This window comes from Thalia democratica, chromosome 8 (genome assembly GCF_965202585.1).
Source record: "Thalia democratica chromosome 8, ktThaDemo2.hap1.1, whole genome shotgun sequence".
Classification (NCBI taxonomy): Eukaryota; Metazoa; Chordata; class Thaliacea; order Salpida; family Salpidae; genus Thalia; species Thalia democratica.
In genome coordinates this window covers 27,897,727-27,916,313 of record NC_139172.1, presented here as the reverse complement: position 1 = coordinate 27,916,313, position 18,587 = coordinate 27,897,727, and the positions used below count along the sequence as shown (strand labels likewise).

The 18,587-nt window shown below is 26.2% G+C and overlaps 1 protein-coding gene across 3 annotated transcripts; it reads right to left on the bottom strand.

Moving 5' to 3' along the window:
- Window positions 1–6,005: 6,005 nt before the first annotated feature.
- LOC145842462 (hatching enzyme 1.2-like) lies at window positions 6,006–16,699 on the bottom strand. 3 transcript variants are annotated; one of them, XM_082949914.1, is made up of 10 exons: window positions 16,535–16,699; window positions 14,506–14,664; window positions 13,668–13,825; window positions 13,210–13,345; window positions 12,712–12,869; window positions 11,490–11,862; window positions 8,495–8,830; window positions 7,470–7,580; window positions 6,836–6,931; window positions 6,006–6,379 (listed from the first exon to the last, which is right to left on the bottom strand). In XM_082949914.1, the coding sequence occupies exons 1-10, from the start codon at window positions 16,584–16,586 to the stop codon at window positions 6,324–6,326; spliced, it is 1,635 nt and encodes a 544-aa protein (XP_082806040.1). In that variant the 5' UTR covers window positions 16,587–16,699; the 3' UTR covers window positions 6,006–6,323. The 3 variants fall into 3 exon arrangements, with proteins under 3 accessions (XP_082806040.1, XP_082806041.1, XP_082806042.1); XM_082949915.1 differs by lacking the exon at window positions 8,495–8,830; XM_082949916.1 differs by lacking the exons at window positions 6,006–6,379; window positions 6,836–6,931; window positions 7,470–7,580; window positions 8,495–8,830 and adding an exon at window positions 9,899–10,062.
- Window positions 16,700–18,587: the final 1,888 nt, after the last annotated feature.

Genomic DNA, 18,587 nt, shown 5'->3' with positions numbered 1-18,587 from the left:
TTATAGTTTAAATTCTGACAGTACAAATTTTTATTAAACTTTATAAAAAAAAATCTTTAAGTATAACTAGCAATGGTAGAAATTATATTGATACCCTAAGGTCCAATTAACAAGTATTGTAATGTTAGTAAGAATTAAATAACATAAGATAAATATAACAACAACTTAAAACTATCAACATATAAATTTTGGAAGTTGAACTTCATGTACCCTTTTATTTAGCCATCATTATAACCTGTACGATCATAAAAATTAATCAACAAATATTGAGATGGAGTGTTTAAGAAATAAATAAGTTAATATGGTTTAGACTTAAATTCCTCAATTTTGTTAACACGGAAAAATTACCTGAAAATAGTAAAAAAGCATATTTTTATCGTTTTTCAAAAACAGTTTTTAAAACTGTTATTGTATCAAGATTTATATACTAGATAACATGTTATCACACTCTAGTTGCAACATTTTATCATTTTATTTTGTTTACTTTTGTGATATGTTTATACATGCTATCAAATCAAGTGAAACAGCATCTAGCAATAAACTTAATAAAAGGTTTTATGTTATTTTAAAAAATACTATTTTAGCCTAACTGGTTCTGATTTAATCTGACGCGTAGGAACCCTGTTTCTACAATACAGGTACTGTAGGTTGCCAACCCGTACCTGAGAACAAGCTAAAAGTGTTAACAAAATTGTATTAAAACCAAAAAAAAACTGAGTGCATTATTTTCTTTTTAAAGTAATTCAGTTTAGTTAAAGTAAATACAAAATGGTTGAAGAAAACTATACCTAAAAGTTTCTTCACAATCTTTTCCAGAAGCTTACAAACGTTGCAAGATATGAACAGGTAGGTGAAGGCGTAAACGTGAAGCATAAAAGCGTCCCACCAATACTTGTCGTCGTCTTCAAACCACCCTGAAATAATTTAAAAATTCAGCAATTTCATCTTTACAAGCTAAAGCATAAATGCTAACAGACTAACACAAGCCTTGCTGAAGCAGTACATACTGAACATAAAAAACTTGAAAAACTAGTTTGATTTATATCAATTATTTTTTTTGTATATTTAAATAAGTTTAAATTGTAAAACAAAAGCTTTTATCAGGATGAAAATTTTGTACGCTTTAAATATAAAAACAAAATTAATTTTAAGAGTAGTTATAGGGAGGGTGGCCACTAGTTTTTGTCAAATTTTTTTTCTGATTTTTAAATTTCTTTCAGATTTTTAAAAGTACATATTTTTGAATCTACTTTTAGTTTATAGTTAAGTTTAAGGTAAGAAACTAAACAATATAACTTAATTAAAAAGATATTGTGGATCTAATTTAGATATGTTTTCAATAAAAAAAAATTGATTATGAGAAGTTTTTCTAATCTATATTATATATTTCAGGGTTGCCACTCGTATTTTCAAATTTTTTTCCAGGTTTTCCAAACTTCTTTCAGGTTTTTAAAAGTACATATTTTTGGGTCTATTTTTAGTTTTAAATTAATTTATATTTAACAAACTGTGTTAGTTAGTATAAAATTAATGAAAAGATACTGTAAAGTTACTTTAAATGTGTTTTTAATCAAAAGTTTTTTGATGATGACAAAAAATTCTTAGTTATATAATAGATTTTTTGTGTCAAATCAAAATTTTACATCTGAAAATGTTAAAATTAGTAAAAATTCCAGGTTTTTTGATCAAAATTCCAGGTTTTTCCAGGTTTTTTTCAAAATTTCTCAAATTCCAGGTTTTTCCAGATTTTCAGGTAAAGTGGCAACCCTAATATTTTTGTTTGAAATCATAACTTTACTACTTAACATGTAAAAATTGTCTGAAGTTCCAGGTTTTTTAGTGATTCTGTTCAAATTCTAGGTTTTTTTTAGGATTACAGGTTTTTTGGCAATACTGAATGTGGTAAAGTAACAACTTTAGAGATAAAAGTGTGTAAATTTTCGACTGCTTATAAATCAATGATTTAAAAGTTAATGCTCATTACAAAAAAAGTAAACACAAATAACTATTTCATCCTTAAAATTTCGATGAAAAAATAAACTTAAAAACTTTAACTTAAAGTTGAATCATATTTATGAATATAATTTTATAGTTTTCCTTACCTTATAAATGTAAGCTTAGACATCTCAAACAGCTCCTAGACTGTTATAATATAAAAGTACACCATAAATTATCAATTTTTCCTACTTCAAACAAAATTAAATTAAAAGTATACCTAGAAGATAAAGCAACTCATTTAGCAACCCAAAAATAGCTTATTCAATATACAAAGCCTAAATGTAAACTTTACATAATTTTAGTACTTTTCAACTCATAGCATACATAGAAACTAAAAACTACCATGGAACAAGTTACAGGGAAAGCCAATCTTTGTAATACACATCTTTCTCAAAGCTTACAAACACTAACACTTAATACTTGGCAAGACTCAGCAAGTCAATATTCAGTATTCAAAATGATACATGTTGTTAAAATTAAAGCATAACTTTAAGCACTTAAATTAACCAATGTTAAAAAATGCACGAAGGGACACTTTTGAACAAAAATACTTTTGCACGGCGTTTATTTTGCTTGGGTTGAACTTTTTTTTTTCTTTTTTTCATATCTTTTTTTTGCTTTACTATCACAGTTACCTCCACTTAACCCGTACTCTTGGTCGTTAGTTTTTCTATTATTACTTTATTTTACTTTTTTTTTCTTTTTCTCAAATATCACTGCTACCTCTAACCGTTGGTTGGTAACTTTTTTTATTCTTAATATTTTTATTTATTTTTTTATCATTTAATTTTTACTATCACTGTTACCTATAACCCTTTGTCAATGTTTTATCTTTTTATTGATATTTTTTATTTACCTATTATTGTTTGTTAAATGACAAAAAAAAAGCTTTAAATATTTGATTCTATGACCTAATGCACGAAAAAACAATTCGGTTATTGAGTCGCACACCACTTGGATACATTTTAACGTCTTGTCCAGGATTATTAACTAATTATTTTCACTTCACTATCTCTCCTACCAGTAGACCGTAACCCTTTATTTTGATAAAATTAGCCGGTAATTTGATATTATTATTATTACTACTACTATCTTATTTAATTCTTATTTTTTTACACTTCTGCAAAGCTAATCTTCGTGTAAAAAAGACTCTTTGTGCAAAATAGAATCTTCGCGTGAAAATTTTCTATTACAAAACTGACCCGTTTCCGTTTTTAATAGCTTAAACAATAAAGATAAAATTTAAGTATGATTGATAGGAGTAAATTTTATTTTATTTAGTTTATGCCAGTAATTTTGTGCTTTGCGTATTTTTGTGTACAATTTTTTATTAAGTTTTAGATAGAATTTTAAAATTAATTTGAAGTTATTTTATGGTAGTATTACTGTGCGTGATTTCTTTAAATTTTTATATACAATACTTAAACATTCTCAATCAGGGTTTCCCAAACTTTTTTTCAAAAAGGCCCCCATTTTTAGAAATTAGAAAAGCTATGGCCCCCTGTGACAGAATTTCTCAAACCCCAAGACATTTTTTTTTAGCTCTTCATCATCAACTCTAAAATATCTAAAATAAGTTTTAAGTTATAGCTTTGTGGCTTCGCATTTAACAGCTTATAGTCCCAAAACTTCCTAAAAATTTTCCACACTATCTAGTATAAGTTTCAAAACTACCATAAAAAACACTTAAGAACTTTCTTTTTTGCTCATCATAATCAACACCCGAATATCTAGCGTAAGCTCAAAATATGACCTCATGGCTATCCTGTGACCCCTTTGCCGCTCATGCCTCCCCCTTTGGCTCCTTTGCTGCTTATTGCCTGTTTTGGGAACCCCTTGTCTAAATTGGTGTATTTAGCAGCTTACAATCAAAAAAGTAAAGCTTTCAACATATAGTAAAAAAAAAAACTTTTATGTACGAATGAGAAGATATATATATATTTTCTTAAACCATAAAATAAGTTTAACATTGATAATTTTTTCTCAAAAACTTTAAGTATCTTTACTCATCTAAAACATCTTATTTTTAGAAAAATACACATTGAAAACTATTTATAATCTAAATTATCGTTTATTTATACCAAAATTTTGATTAGGATTGTTGTTATTTTAGTTTAAAATTGTTTACTAAAATAACTCTCGCGTTATTTTTTGTTAAAAAACATTAAGTATCCAGTTTTTATTTTTTATTGCAGTATAAGCATTCTGGCAACCCTGATGCTGACTACAAAATTTTATTTTTTTAGTATTATCTCTGATATCTAATAATCAAAAGTACAATGCTGAAGACTTAGTTTACTGAAATATCAAATCCTTTAATAATACTAAAATTATTTTAACTAAAAACTATTTTTATCATAAATTAGCAACCAGAGTCGTTTATACAACAACCAATTGAAAAGCACATAGTTTAGATGGGATATATTTGAGGTAGTAACTGATTGGATAATAATTATTTCGCTTTAGAACAATAGGTTGGAAGTTGATGTCAAATGGAAGAAGAAAAATTTACAATTTAAAGACACGCATTCTCTTATGTATTTCTTTTTTTATAAGTTGTGCGTGTAGTTAATAAATGAAAAATGTTTTCTTAAGATATATAGATATGAATTTCTCCTTTAAATTAATTAAGTATAGCAGTTACTGAGTTTAAATTAAATTTTCAACTATAATAAGCTTAATCTTTAAATTTTTAAATAAAGTGACATTAAATTAAGCAGATTTTAGCTTTAAAACAATACGCATAGCAGTTTAAATTTTATATAAAAATAAAAATTTTTAATTCAAGTTTAAACTTTTAATATCAAGAACCCTAGAAAGCAACTTAAATATTTCCTCAAAACTATTATCGATGTTGTACGAATGACTGTAAGTGTGTAAATAACAAAAGCATAACAATGCATGAAATTTGCAGGTGTCTAGGTAAGTCTTAAAAAACGATTATAGCATTCGTTAGTTTAATCATTTTTTAAATATTTTTAAGCTAAAAAAACTGGATAACGTTTTGCTTATTTGTTATCTTAAAAGAAAATATGTTTACACATGAACCAGTAATTTATTTAACAGTTGCTTGTCTAAACAGTTTTGAAAAATCCTAAGTTTAAGTGTGTTATGTACTAATAACTTATATTGTACAATATTTAAGCTAAATAAAATTCTCATATACTTCAACAACAGTACTTAATGAATTTAAGCACAACTTTAGTGTTTATAATTATATATTTTAAGCCAAAGTGTGAAAGAACAACATATTAATGTTTCGAAAAACTATTCTAGATTAATATCAAACTAGTAAAATCTGTAGTACATAAAGTAAGTATTTTTATCTCAAGTAATTTTCACTCCATCTTACATAAAAGAATAGAGAAGTAGTTTAAAAACTAGATTTTTTAAAGAAGTCGGAAATCACGCAATATACTATAAGAAACTTAGAATACTTAAAACAAGCAACGTCATTTTTTCTTTACTTCCTAGTAATTGCTAATAATAAAAATTTCCACAAAGTTAACTTTTAATTCTGAAAAGTTACATTTGTATAACTATAACTTTAACCTATACTTCTATGTTTTGATAAAATCTAAAAAAAAATAGTTTTTTTAATTCGATTTTAAATAAACAATATTTTTAAAGACAATTTTCAAAGACAATAAATATAGAAAAAAATTTTAGTATGTGTTTGTATCCTACTTTAAGCACATATCAGCTATTATTCGTATAGATTGTTATATAGTAAAAAAAAAAACAGGATGTTAAACAATACAGACTTCAACTAATTAAAAATATTCAACTATACTTATATAACAAATAAAAACGTAAACCAGCCTTATGTAGGCAAAAATAAATTTTGTAACTATAAACTGTATGCAATGTTCAATAAAACTCTCAAAAAAAACTATATAAGATACTAGACTAATAATATTATCTAAACAGGAGTACAGACAACTTTAATTTATGACATTTTATTATTATTATTTTCACAGTAAATGGTGTAGAAAAAAAAACAGTGAATGAAAAACGTAGATGCAATAACAAAAAAGTCAACAACAAATCTTATAACATATTACGTTATATACTAAATTAATTCTATTTTCATTGTTACTTTTTCTTCATTAATTTATACAAAAATTTAGTTCAAAAAACATAAAATTCATAAATTTTTGAAGAATATACTAAATAATTTTTTTATTTAGGTTGTTAGAGTTGAAAGCATCTTAAACAACTATTGAAAACATATATTAGAACATTTAGTTGTTCTAATTTATAAAAAATATGACTTTCAAAAAATAATAAGTTTCATCTGGGCAGTGCCTATCAAGTTATAGAGTTTAGATCAAGTATCTCCAAGCTGACAAAACAACTATCATTCTTGTCCAGTTAATATCTGTAAAACAATACTTGTTGTCAAAAAGAAAACTAACTTGTAATCAGGTAAAAAAAGTAAGATTTTACTATAAAAACTCTTAAACACTAATAAAATGTTTTTTTAGTACTAGATTTAAAATAACTGATTTACTTCAAAGATAGAACTAAAACATACTTCAAAAAACTACTTTTAGTTATAGCTTATTTTTAGAATGTCTTAATTGTTTCTTTAATAGTAACAAACTTACAGCTAAAAATTGGTAAGTAAGCAATAACTTATATATATATATATATATATATATATAAATATATAAAAAGGTTTATTTCAAGATGTAAAACTCAAAGGACTCGAGTTTTTTATTAATAGAGCCCTTAAGGTGGGCTCAGTGTGAAAGATTTGATTTATCAAGTTAAATAACTTATATCTATAAATAAACTAATATATATTTATTTATAGTTACAGTTTATAACACACTTCTATTTGAAGAGCTTTCTGTTGTCTCTTCAATCGCTTCTAAGTCGTTTGTTGTTATGTTCAATGGACTACCAGTGTTGGTAACTTCCATTACTCCTTTAGAATATTTTCATAATACTTTACATAGTAATAAAACATCCCCAAAAGTATCAAAAACTAAAACGTGTTTTATTTTATTCAAAAGGCAAATAAAAGCTTTTTTTTAATTTTTTAATACTCAATACTATTTTTTAAAATGTTTGTATTTTTCTAACAAGTTCAAAGTACTTTTAATGTAGATAAAAGCTTAAACTAACGTCGTATAAAAGTTTTTTATATAAAAAGCAAATAAACTCAATATATTAAATTTATGTAAAAAAAATTAAAAAATGTATAGCTGTAAATTTCAATTGATTACTTAAAAAAAAAACACAAAAACTTGTACATTAAAAACTAATAACATATGATAAAAACTAAAAACTGAATGCAAGTATAAACTTAAGTAAACAATTTAACAAAAAACTTAAAAGTTTAAACACGATGTTTTTTTCAAAACATTTTGCTTTTAAATCAGCACAGATAAAAATTGTTTTAATTCAGTTTAACAAGTTCTAAAACATAAGTATAGCCGCTACTAAAACAAATAATTTATTACTTCCATTATCTTCTGACGTTGATGTAGTTAAAGGAGCATTATTAGTTGTTGTAGTTTCCTTTGAAGTAAAAATCTCAACAACAGGATCAGTAGTTTTTGTTGTGGTTACACCTTTAAAACTATTTAATTAATGTTTTTTTACGAATAGTGTTTACAACTTTCAAGTTAGCTTCCACTGTAGAAAATTTAACAGATGCAAATACAAGACATTTAAGTTTTGTTAGATTCATAGTTTTTTTATATTTATATCAAAAAAGTATTATCGTAGAGAGTAAACAATAAAAAGTTAGAAGAGTTTTCGATAAATTAACCCGTTAAAACTTAAAATTGAAATGTAAGTATCTAAATTTGTATAAAATATTGTTTAAAGCTAGCTATTAGCTAAATGACCAAAACTGAAGGCTTTATAAGTTATAAACAGTTAGTTATAGTTGCTAATATACTTACAAAAAAAAATTAACTGCAATGTTAACAAACATTATGTTTTTCAGCTAGTTGTCGAACCCTACTTAAATATTTCGAACAATATTGCACTGTTCAAAATTTAAAATTATTTACTGTTTTTTTATAAATACTTTTAAAATTAATGTTTTTATGAAGTATAGTAACAAGATTCAAAATAGTTTTGAAGTAAAGCGTTTTGGATCTTATCTCTGTGCAAGAGGAAAAAGCACTTATAGTGCTTACATTAGAATGCAATATAAATATTTTACAACTAAAAAATATCATACTTAGCTGTATAGAAGTTGCTAATCTTTTAATAGTTTTTACTAACCAGCTTCTTGTGTTTTGTGTCATAAATTGAAATCTTAATAAAAAACTTTACCATTAACATAAAGTTTTTCTGAAACAGTTGAAGTTCATTTTACACATATTTAATCATAGAGTTGTTTGGAATTTATTAAGGATCTGTAACTAAATTGAAACGTTTTGTAAAAATACAAGAATAAAATCAGACTGGCTCATTCTACATTTCTTAAAAAATTATTTTCTACATTTAGGTGTTTAGTAGCTACTTGGCAAACTTGTTTCTATATTTTCATTGGTTGTTGCAAGTTCCATGTTTGTTGCTTTCGTTGATGTAGGTTCTGAAGTACTTGTAGTTGCTGTAGGTTCTGTAGTTGTTGTTATTGTTGTAGGTTTTGTTGCTGTTGTAGGTTTTGTAGTTGTTGTCATTGTTCTAGGTTTTGTAGTTGTTGTTATTGTTGTAGGTTTTGTTGTTGTTGTAGGTTTTAAAGCTGTTGTAGGTTTTGAAGTTGTTGTAGATTTTGAAGTTGTTGTTGTAAGCTTTGTAGTTGTTGTCGGTTTTGTTGTTATAGATTCTGTTGTTGTTGTAGTCAACTTAGTAGTTGACATAGCTTCTGAAAAATATTATCACAACTGCTTTATCTGTTAACATTAGTTTGCTAGCTTTTAGAAACTATTTATCTATTGTCGCCTTTGAGCATTGATATGTTGTATTAACGTTCTAATACCTTCGAGGGTTTAATTCACTTGCAATACAAGTGGTGGTAAAAATCAAAAAAGGAAGGTCGAAAGATATTCTAGTTGTTTTGATAAATTGTTTTGCTTAAAATTTAGATATCTTATTATTTATGATAAGGAGCTTTGTGACAACTGTACATATAGCTATGGAAGATATTTTTATTATACTTATATTTAATTTAAACCGCACATGAAACAGTTTTTGAATTTATCAAAGTTTGGAATGTATAGCAAAGTTAGTAAAACAAGCCACATGACCTGTACTTTGTGTGCTTTATGTACCTGTAATTAGATTGCATCTTCCCATCGTACTATAATCTTAGTTTCATTGAAACTTATCAGCTGTAGGCAAGTAAATATTGCGTCAATCAATACTCAAAAACATGCGGCGATGTTCTTCAAAACTAATGCCTGGACTTTTATTTTAATTAGATATAGACTCAAAACTTGCTTGAAACAAAATAGTTTAGATTAAACCCACTGATAAAAATGCTGTGTCGTACCATAGTGAGATAACTTTTGTAAAACTTATTAAATTTTTGATAAACCAGAAATTCTAATCCAATATTGAACGATTCAACTATTTTAAAAGTTTAGGTTATTTGTATATTAAAGAGAAACAAAAAAAATATTTAAGAAACTGTACTAAACAACAACAACTATGGATATTACAAGTTTTATTAGTTAACAATATTGATAAAAAATATATTTAGCAAGCAAATTGTCTTAAAGCTCATAAAGATAGTAAAAAAGTAAATTTATGGCTATAAGTAAATATAAAAATCAAATAAACCAACTGAGTAAAAATAAAATCTTTTTTATGCTTTGCAATTTAGTTAAAGTAATAACTACAAAACTAAGAAATAAAGTCAGTCAAGTAAAAACTTCTTAAGTAAAAAAAAGTATTATCTTTTTAATGATGAAATGACATTTTTAGCGATGCTAGAAGTTTAACAAAAGATGCTAGCTTGTAAAACTTAATTTTTTAATCAAATATTTTATCTACATATTCAGCTTTTGCATTTTCGTTCATGAAATTACATAAAGATTTTTTGAATTCTTTTATAGATTTTCCTATCTTCTACTTTGTTTTCTTATTCCTCAGCTTCTATAATTAGTTTGCCAACTCATTAAACTTCATGTATTTTTTGATTAGTTTTTTTTTAAAGATATTTTTTCTATTAAAGCAAACATTAGGTTAGTGTTTATGATGGTTTTTAGTTGTCATTTTTAACTAAATGTAAACTGAAATGTCGTTTTAAGCAATTTACTGTATGAATTTTTTATATATTTATTGATATACAACTTCAGCTATTACAATTTTTTTTATAAAACTTAAATTATTAGGTACTGGAAATTAAACAAACAGACTTAAAATACATTTTAATTAGTAAAAAAATTTACGTTTTTATGGTTTATATATTTTATAATTTAATTTGTCTTTAGGTTCTTACTATTACTTAAGTGTTTGTTAATATACTAAAACTAAAGTTGAGTTTTAAGAACAAATTTTTTTGTTTCGATTGTTAACTACATTTAAAAAAATTCAATTGTTTTTATAATCTATACCGATATAATTTTACAGATTTATGATTTGTTTGACATTTTACTTATTTTTTTATATAGTATAGAATAGAGCGTGGCGGTCGACAAAACCAAACTCAAAATTTATAAAAAATGTCTTTAAAAAACTGACTAAACCTAAACAGTTGACAAGTAGAGTAAAATGTTAGCAAATACAGATGTTTAAGTAGACGACCAGCAAGAACTTTGAATATTACTTGTATTCAGTAAGTTTTATTTACATTTTGTTGTGTATGTCATATGTAATATTTACTTTACTTTTATATTTTTGCTTTAATTGTTCATTTGGCAAACAAATCAAAACTTTTAAATTTTATTGTTGTATACTTTTTTTTAGTAGTCAAAACTTTAACTACATGTTATTTAAATAAATTAATTTATTACAATCAATTTCTCTATTATTTAAAAAAGAAAAAAGTTTAAATAATCTAACTTCTACGACTTTATCTTTGCAGTATAAATAGTAATGAATTAAAATTGTACTCTTTTGCAAACTCTATTACTTAAACAAAGTTATTAATAATTTTATTTTTTTAACACATGATTTTTGAAAGTGGGCGATATCGTTTTGTTGATGGCAATGCCTAGCAAGTAGTAGTCCAAACACTAATGAGTGACATATAATAAAATGGGCGAGTATAAAAGTCTTTTTGGCGACTCTGTTATATACAACAAATTATCCAACCCGGAGTGATCCGGTAGCCGACAGCATTGTATAGTTTATATTCTATAACTTAAAAATTTAAGCAATCTATCGTTACATATATGGAGCACTACCAAGCTGTCTCAATCTATTTAAAACAACTAGAAACCCAACATGTAGTTAGCAAGAGGCCGACAGTACAAGATAACCAGCCTTTATATTAAAACTTAAACATTTTAAAAACTCTATCATTATATAAAAGCAACATTAACAACTTTTTTCAAACTTAAATAAAACAATCAATCAACCTGTAGGTATGAGGTGCCCGAGGCGGCAGGTCTTGCAGCACTGGTCCAACGCGAACTCGACGTCGTCGCACTTTCCCGCCGCCGCGTAGATGCCGCAGATGGTACTGACATCAACACAAGACGGGTTCTCCGTCGTCGTGGTCGCCACCGGGAAGGTCACGGACGCGCACGAAGCGCAGCATCGCTCCTGCATGTAGCCCGGCCTGTCGACGCAGTAGTTCAGAGACACCCAGAAGTTGCAGTTGAACGCTCCCGCTGTGTCCTCGCACACTTCCTCTTCCGGGGGCTCGGACCCTCCCGACCCGGTTATGACGGGGCTGCACTCGTACATGCGGTTGATGCGCGCCACGTCCGTCTTCGAGAACCCGTCGTTCTGTTAACAATTGGAAACAAGTTAGTAAAAAGAAAATTATATAGTCTTTAAGTAAGTTTTAGTATAATAACCACTATATCAGGGTTTTCCAAAATGAGGTTTATAATCTTGTGAGAGCAATAACTTGTAAGTGGGCAAAAAATAGTTGATAGCTATTGAAATAAAGTTAAAACAAAAAATTTATGACAACAAAAAAACTTTTTTTGTAATAAAAAGTTTAATATTTTGTTACTATTATTTTTAATTTGCTACGAGATATTTTTAGTAACTTCTATTTATTTGCTGTTTTAGTTTTCTCTTATTATAAAAAACCTATTGTACTCTCCAACTTTAAACGGTTATATCTCAAAAATTAATTTGATTTTTGATATTTTAAAACAGCGGCTTATAACTTTTTAGATTTTCACAAAATCAGCTCGAGTTGTGATAAAAGTGATTTTCACCTCCCTATGCCTTAAACTAGATTGATTCTAATTAAAGGGGATTGCTTTAAAATAAAGAAATAAAATGAAAAATTCTGCATTAAATATTCATTTCTAAGGTATCCTACAATTCAAATTCTCATAATGCTTAGTTATAGTAAATTGTGTCTTTTAACAAATATTTTTCACAGCTTCATTTTACTATTGTAATCTTATAATTAGACCTACTTAAAAATTGCTTTGTTTTTTGAAATTAAAAATATTTTTTATATGTGACCCTTAAAATTTGCTTTTAAATTATCAGATTTCAGTTTTTGTAATTCTAATAGCCACGTAACTGGTTTTTAAGTACTTTGATGCTCACTGGCGAAATCATTTTAGAAAACCTTGATTAACTAGAAATAAACTGTTAATACTTTATGCTCACTTGCGTTCTGAACACGTTGCCGTCGAGGTCGGTCATGGTCGCTGCTCCGTTCGAACTGAGGTAGTAGCTGCCGTAGTGCATGATGGACCAGAAGTCGTAAGATTCCACCGGAGTCCTGGCCGCATCCGTCGAATACTTGCCGAACTGGAACAAGTCAGCTGTGAAAATATTTTTGTAAAGAACAAAGCCTACAAGATCACTTGAAAGTTAAAATTAAAACATAGTAGTAGTGTAAACTGTATAGGAAATTTTTTTTGTGATAGTTTTATTTGTTTTATAAAAAATACGATGTACATTCATTTTGTATTTGTAAACAGCTGTAATAAAATTTATTGTCATTTTAAAAGCTATAGATTGTTTTATAAAAAAAAAAGTGAAAAATTTTTCTTATCTATTTTTGCTTTAAAGTGTTGTTTAGCGTATAAAAAGAAATCTATTGGTAATAAAAGTTCATTATTTGTTCATTATATTTATTCCCCAAAACTGAAAACAACTGGCCAGGGTCGATGTTGGCTTCGACGATCCGCACGTAGTTGTCCCTGTCCGGCCTGGAGTGCTCGTGGAAGAAGCCCAACGCGTGCATGGTTTCGTGGATTATCGTCCCTTTCGTCCAGCAGCCCTCCCCCAACGACACCTTTCGGTTTAATTAATGATTTAATTGAATAAAAAAAGTTCAAGATAAAAAAGTATATTTTACTTGTTTAACTACAGTACCAAATTAGCAAAATAGTTTTTGCTTTTTAAAACAAAATATAAAAAAATGAGATTTTTAAAGAAGTATTGGTTTATTTCGTTTTTATTTCTTGGGAAACTAAAAATTGATAATATATTTTAAAATCAATCTTATGAGAAAAACAATATCTACTGCATAACCTAAGAAACATTTAAAGATGTACTAAAACAAAACAAGTTTTCTTTGTTACGACTAAAATTCTTTTTTTTGTTTTTTGTGAAACCTCAATGACGTTGGTGCCGGCACCAACGGGGGAGCTGCAGTACGTTCCTTTGTAGTAGCTGATGTACCTTTCCTGGGAACTCCTCGGAACCAGCCTCATGCAAGTGTTCTGTTCGAAATCTACCCTCGCTTCCTCGAACTTCGACGTGAAGTCTGCCACTGTAAAGTTGCATTTTTGTTATCACGTTGCTGTTATAAAAACGTTGATTTCCTACTATTTTAATGTTAGTTTTTGTTGTTGAGATGGTGTAGTTAGTTAAAAAATATAAGTTAACCTCAGTGAGTAAAACTTTATTTAAAAAATTTTAAATGATTTTTTGTAAATACTTTGTACATTGCCAATTTTCAGTTTAGCACGAAAAAAAGTTTTATTTGTTATCAACAAGTAAAAACTTATATTTTGAACGATGTTAAATTGAGCTATTCAGAAAAGATAGCTGTTATTAAAATTATTTAATTTTATTGTAAAACTTATTTCACTATTAATATTTTATTAAATAATTAGTGATTTAGTTCCTTAAAACTGAATTTTTTCTAACATTTCTCTAAATTTAGATTTAAATACTATCAAGGGTGTTATTTATAAAAGTTTTTTATTAGTAAATATAAAACTTTTGTATGAATATACATGATACTTTAAGTTTGCATATACGGAACTCTTAAGGTTCTAAATTAAACGTAATCGAACCTTTAATGCATTCAAATCTCAAAACTGAAAAAAACAATTTATTACACAAACTAGGTTTCTGTTCAAAGAATATTGTAACTACGGTTGAATAGTTTATACTAAAAATAATCCTAATGTTACTTTTATTTTAAACAACAAGAAATTTTTTTACCATTTAAGTCATCAGTGTATTCGTAGGGAATTTCATAATTGTCTCCATTTGGATAAAAGTCAAATTTCTTAACCACCAAGTCTGCTAATTGCCTTTTTGACCTTGAGCTTAATTCAAGGGACGCGTTGTAAACATTCAATGGTCTCGCTGATACCAAAACTGTCAAAAATAATAGTTTGGTTAGTAGGTGTAGGTTAATGTAGGTTAGTGAGATTTAATAATATGTCATGAGTTATATACTACCAACGCAGTGATATTATAACAATTACAATAAAGTTTCAACATAAACTTTTATCAATAAAATATAATCAGTAATAAATAGAATATACATTAGATTTATCTTTAACAAGGGTTCGAAAACTACTACCCAAAAGACAGGTCTGGCCTGTAAAGCAAAAAAAAAGTGCAATATAACTAAAATTTAGCTTTTGTGGTATAAAGTTATATGAAACTTTCTTAATTCTGCTGTTATTAGATATAAGTTAATACTTAATCGTTGTTACATTGCTATTCGGTATGAAACTTTTTTTTATTTCATTTTGTAGCGCAATTTCACAAACTACTACTACACAAGAAATACCGTTTCATAATAAGGCAACTTACTGGTCTAAAGTTTAGCTGAAAAGGTATGAAATTATAAGAAAGACTTATGCTTTATTTCAAATGCTTTAACACAAATTTTGTGTTTAATACAAAAATATGATGTTGATTTAAACTTGTAAAAACTTAAAAACTTTTAAAACAATATTTTAAAACCTAGGTAGTATTAAGTCTGATTATTATTCACTAGGCAAAATAGGACTAAAGTATAAATTGGATGACAAAAGTTCACTGGATAGTTATAATTCAACGAAAAAGGTGCAGATTTAATAAAAAAGTCAATTTATAAACTTAAAAAAGTATAAGATATATCTAAAACTTACCAAAAAAATAATACAGACTTATAAAACAATATTTTTTTCAAAGCCAACTGATATTTGTTGCAGAGAGCTGTTATAATTTTTTTTTATTTTTAAAAAGAAAAAGATAATTGTGCTTGAATTTTTACATACTTTTGAATTACCTTATAAAAGAGACAATACCTATACTGGACTCTAAACATGTATATGTTGTTTAGTATATGTGATAAAATCAAAACTCACTAATGCTAATACGTTGTAATCCAGCTGACATACTATTATAGGATTAGAAATAACTTTACTAAAGTATTTGATAAACTTAAGCTAAGTTAATACTATTAACTTAATGGTTTTTTTTAAAGCATTTGCACTAAAATTGTAAATCTGTAAAACTAGTATTTCTTAATGCTTATTCATATTGATTCATTGCAGTTTCGTTTAAGCCTTTGATACTTTAAATTGAACAAATGTTTACTTAAAAAAATGTAAGCTTAGAAACTATTAAATGTTGCCTAATTGAAAGTTTAAATAGTTTTAACACCATAATTATAACTATTGTTTCAACGAGCTTGTTTTATTAGGATCTGTATCTATTAGCTAGTAGTTTCGAAAATTTATAACACAACTTTTTTTCTACAAAGTGTTATCAAAAGTTATTACAGTTAAGAACTAGTAAATTACTTAAATGCTTAATTTATATGTTTATCTTAACTAAAGATTTTTTTCTGTAAATTAACAGTGCTTAACATTCTTTAATTTTCATATTGTAAAGTTGTTGTTGTATAACTACATTCTAAAAGAAAACTTTTTTTTGTGTAACAAATAAACAAAATTTTTTTGCAACTGCTGTTATTATTTTCCATTGACCATAAGTTTCAAATATAACAAGGTACTGTTTTTTAGTAAAATATAAATACTAATCAGAGTGGTTAAAAATAATTTTTAAAAGCTTGATGGTATAACTCATAAATTGTCAAATATTTACTTTGAGTATTATTATTAAGTTTCTGGGATTCATACTTTCAATTTAAGGTAGTTTTTGCAAACAATTTTATGAGTAAAACGAATAACAGTTTTCTTTTTGGTATGAACATAGTAATAAATTATAGACGAATTTTCTCAAAACTTACCGTTAAGAAATTCTAACAAAAAGATGATTGTAATAAAAAATGTTTCTTTCATTATTCAGGTTCAATCTTTCAGCGTTTATATTGGCATTTTATATAAATTTATTAAAAAACGGAACAAAACAGCTTTTCAAAGTTACATCATAATCACACGTCCATGTTTAAATCGATTTCTGTAATAAAAAAATGAGCAACAACTATAAATAAACTTATTTTATAAATATTATTGAAAAAATGTAATTCTATTGTAAGTATTAGAGTATTTTTAGTTATTAGAGTACTTAAAAATTAAAGCTTACATACATTTTTTTTTACTTTAAAGTTTATTAAAGTTAATAGGAAAGTTATTTATAACTTTTTACAAACTATCAAGTATTTTTTGATTACTATTCAGCATTTTAACATAAAATGTTATTCGCTTGTACGTTAACAAACTTGTAAGCATATTTAATCTAGCTACTTAACAAATAGAAAATATAATGACTTTACTTACAACGAACTAAACTAATGTATACAGTTCTAACACAAAGAAAAAGTGAGCAACAAACAACTTTTCAGTCGTTGAAATTACAAATAAAACTTTTCCAAGCTCTCACACTTTATCACGCTAGCCCGATCAACTGTGTTGAAACATTCTATTGAAAAATTAAACTGATCTAAAACCTTCACAACAATTAGTGTTTACTCTACTAAAACGATACTTTTAGCAAGATTACATTCACAACAAAACTTATAAACTAGTTATACTTGAACTCAATTTTTAATATATGTTTTGATATTCAATACTTTGTTGTAAAGTCAAAGTCAGCTACTTAAAGCAAATCTTAACAAATTTAAATTAAAAAAATCAAAACTAAGTTTAAAAGTCTTAAAAGTTGTTTTTCTAACCAATAAAGTTTAGTGATTTTATTAAACATAGATTTTTACTTGTTTAGCTAACAAAAACATCTAAACTTATTTTATATTGAGCAATATAAATTTGTAGCATATTGTAAAAGCTGGGCCGTCATAACTTCCTTAACATTTATTTGATGGTTTAAAAACGTATTTCATAAAAGCTAACTTTTTTTCAACCTCTTAGTCACTTTTTTGACCTTACTTGAACTTTTTAACTTACTTGAATAACTTACTATAATTTCTTTTTAAATGTGATAATTAAAAGTTTACTATTACAGTATGAGTAAAATTGAACTTGAAAAAGTTTTAAACGTAATGTAAATTAATTATAACTTGAATATAATTTAGTTCGATCATATAATTAGAAAGCTTCAAAGCAAAATATTACAACAAACTTGTTTAAATAGATTTAAAAACCACACTCGACTAACAAACTAGCATAAACAAATTTATTAAAGTACAGCTTTAATAAAGAGATACTTAAACGGACTTTCATTGAAACTGTTAAATCTATATACCTCACCTCACTATATGTAAATATCTTTGAATGTAAAATTAAATACAAGTCATGCTCTGTTAAACAAACGTTTCAACAATGAATGATTGCTTTGTGAATATTCTTTTCAGTGAAAGTTGTGTTATTTTAAAAATTAATTTAAAAGGTTACATCCTTTATTTGTAAATAAATATTTATTTAGGGTTTGCCTTTACAATATTACTGAATCGCTTTTTGTTATAAACTGCAAGCTAATTTAATGTATTGAGCAAAACTGTTTTTTATTATGTCATTATTTCTTACTTCTTTTTAAGAAACTAAATTTTTAAACTTTTAAATAAAGTTTTCGACTTGAAACTTCTTTTTTTTTGGAAAACGAAACACTACAAGTTGTGATTTAAGGATGTAAATGTTTAAATCACTCTTGAAAATCGATACTTTAACCTTACGTCTAACACTTTTTAAGCTATCAACTTTTAAACGATTGACAAAAGTGTTTTTTGTTATTTATATATGATTATTAAAACAAAAATCAAAAAATAAAATTGTAAGTACAGTATGATTATTATAACAAGCTAGAAACTTTTTTTTAAACAAAGCTGGAATCTTTATTTCATAATAACTAATAAGTTTTTATGAAACTTGCAGTTTATAGTGAACAAA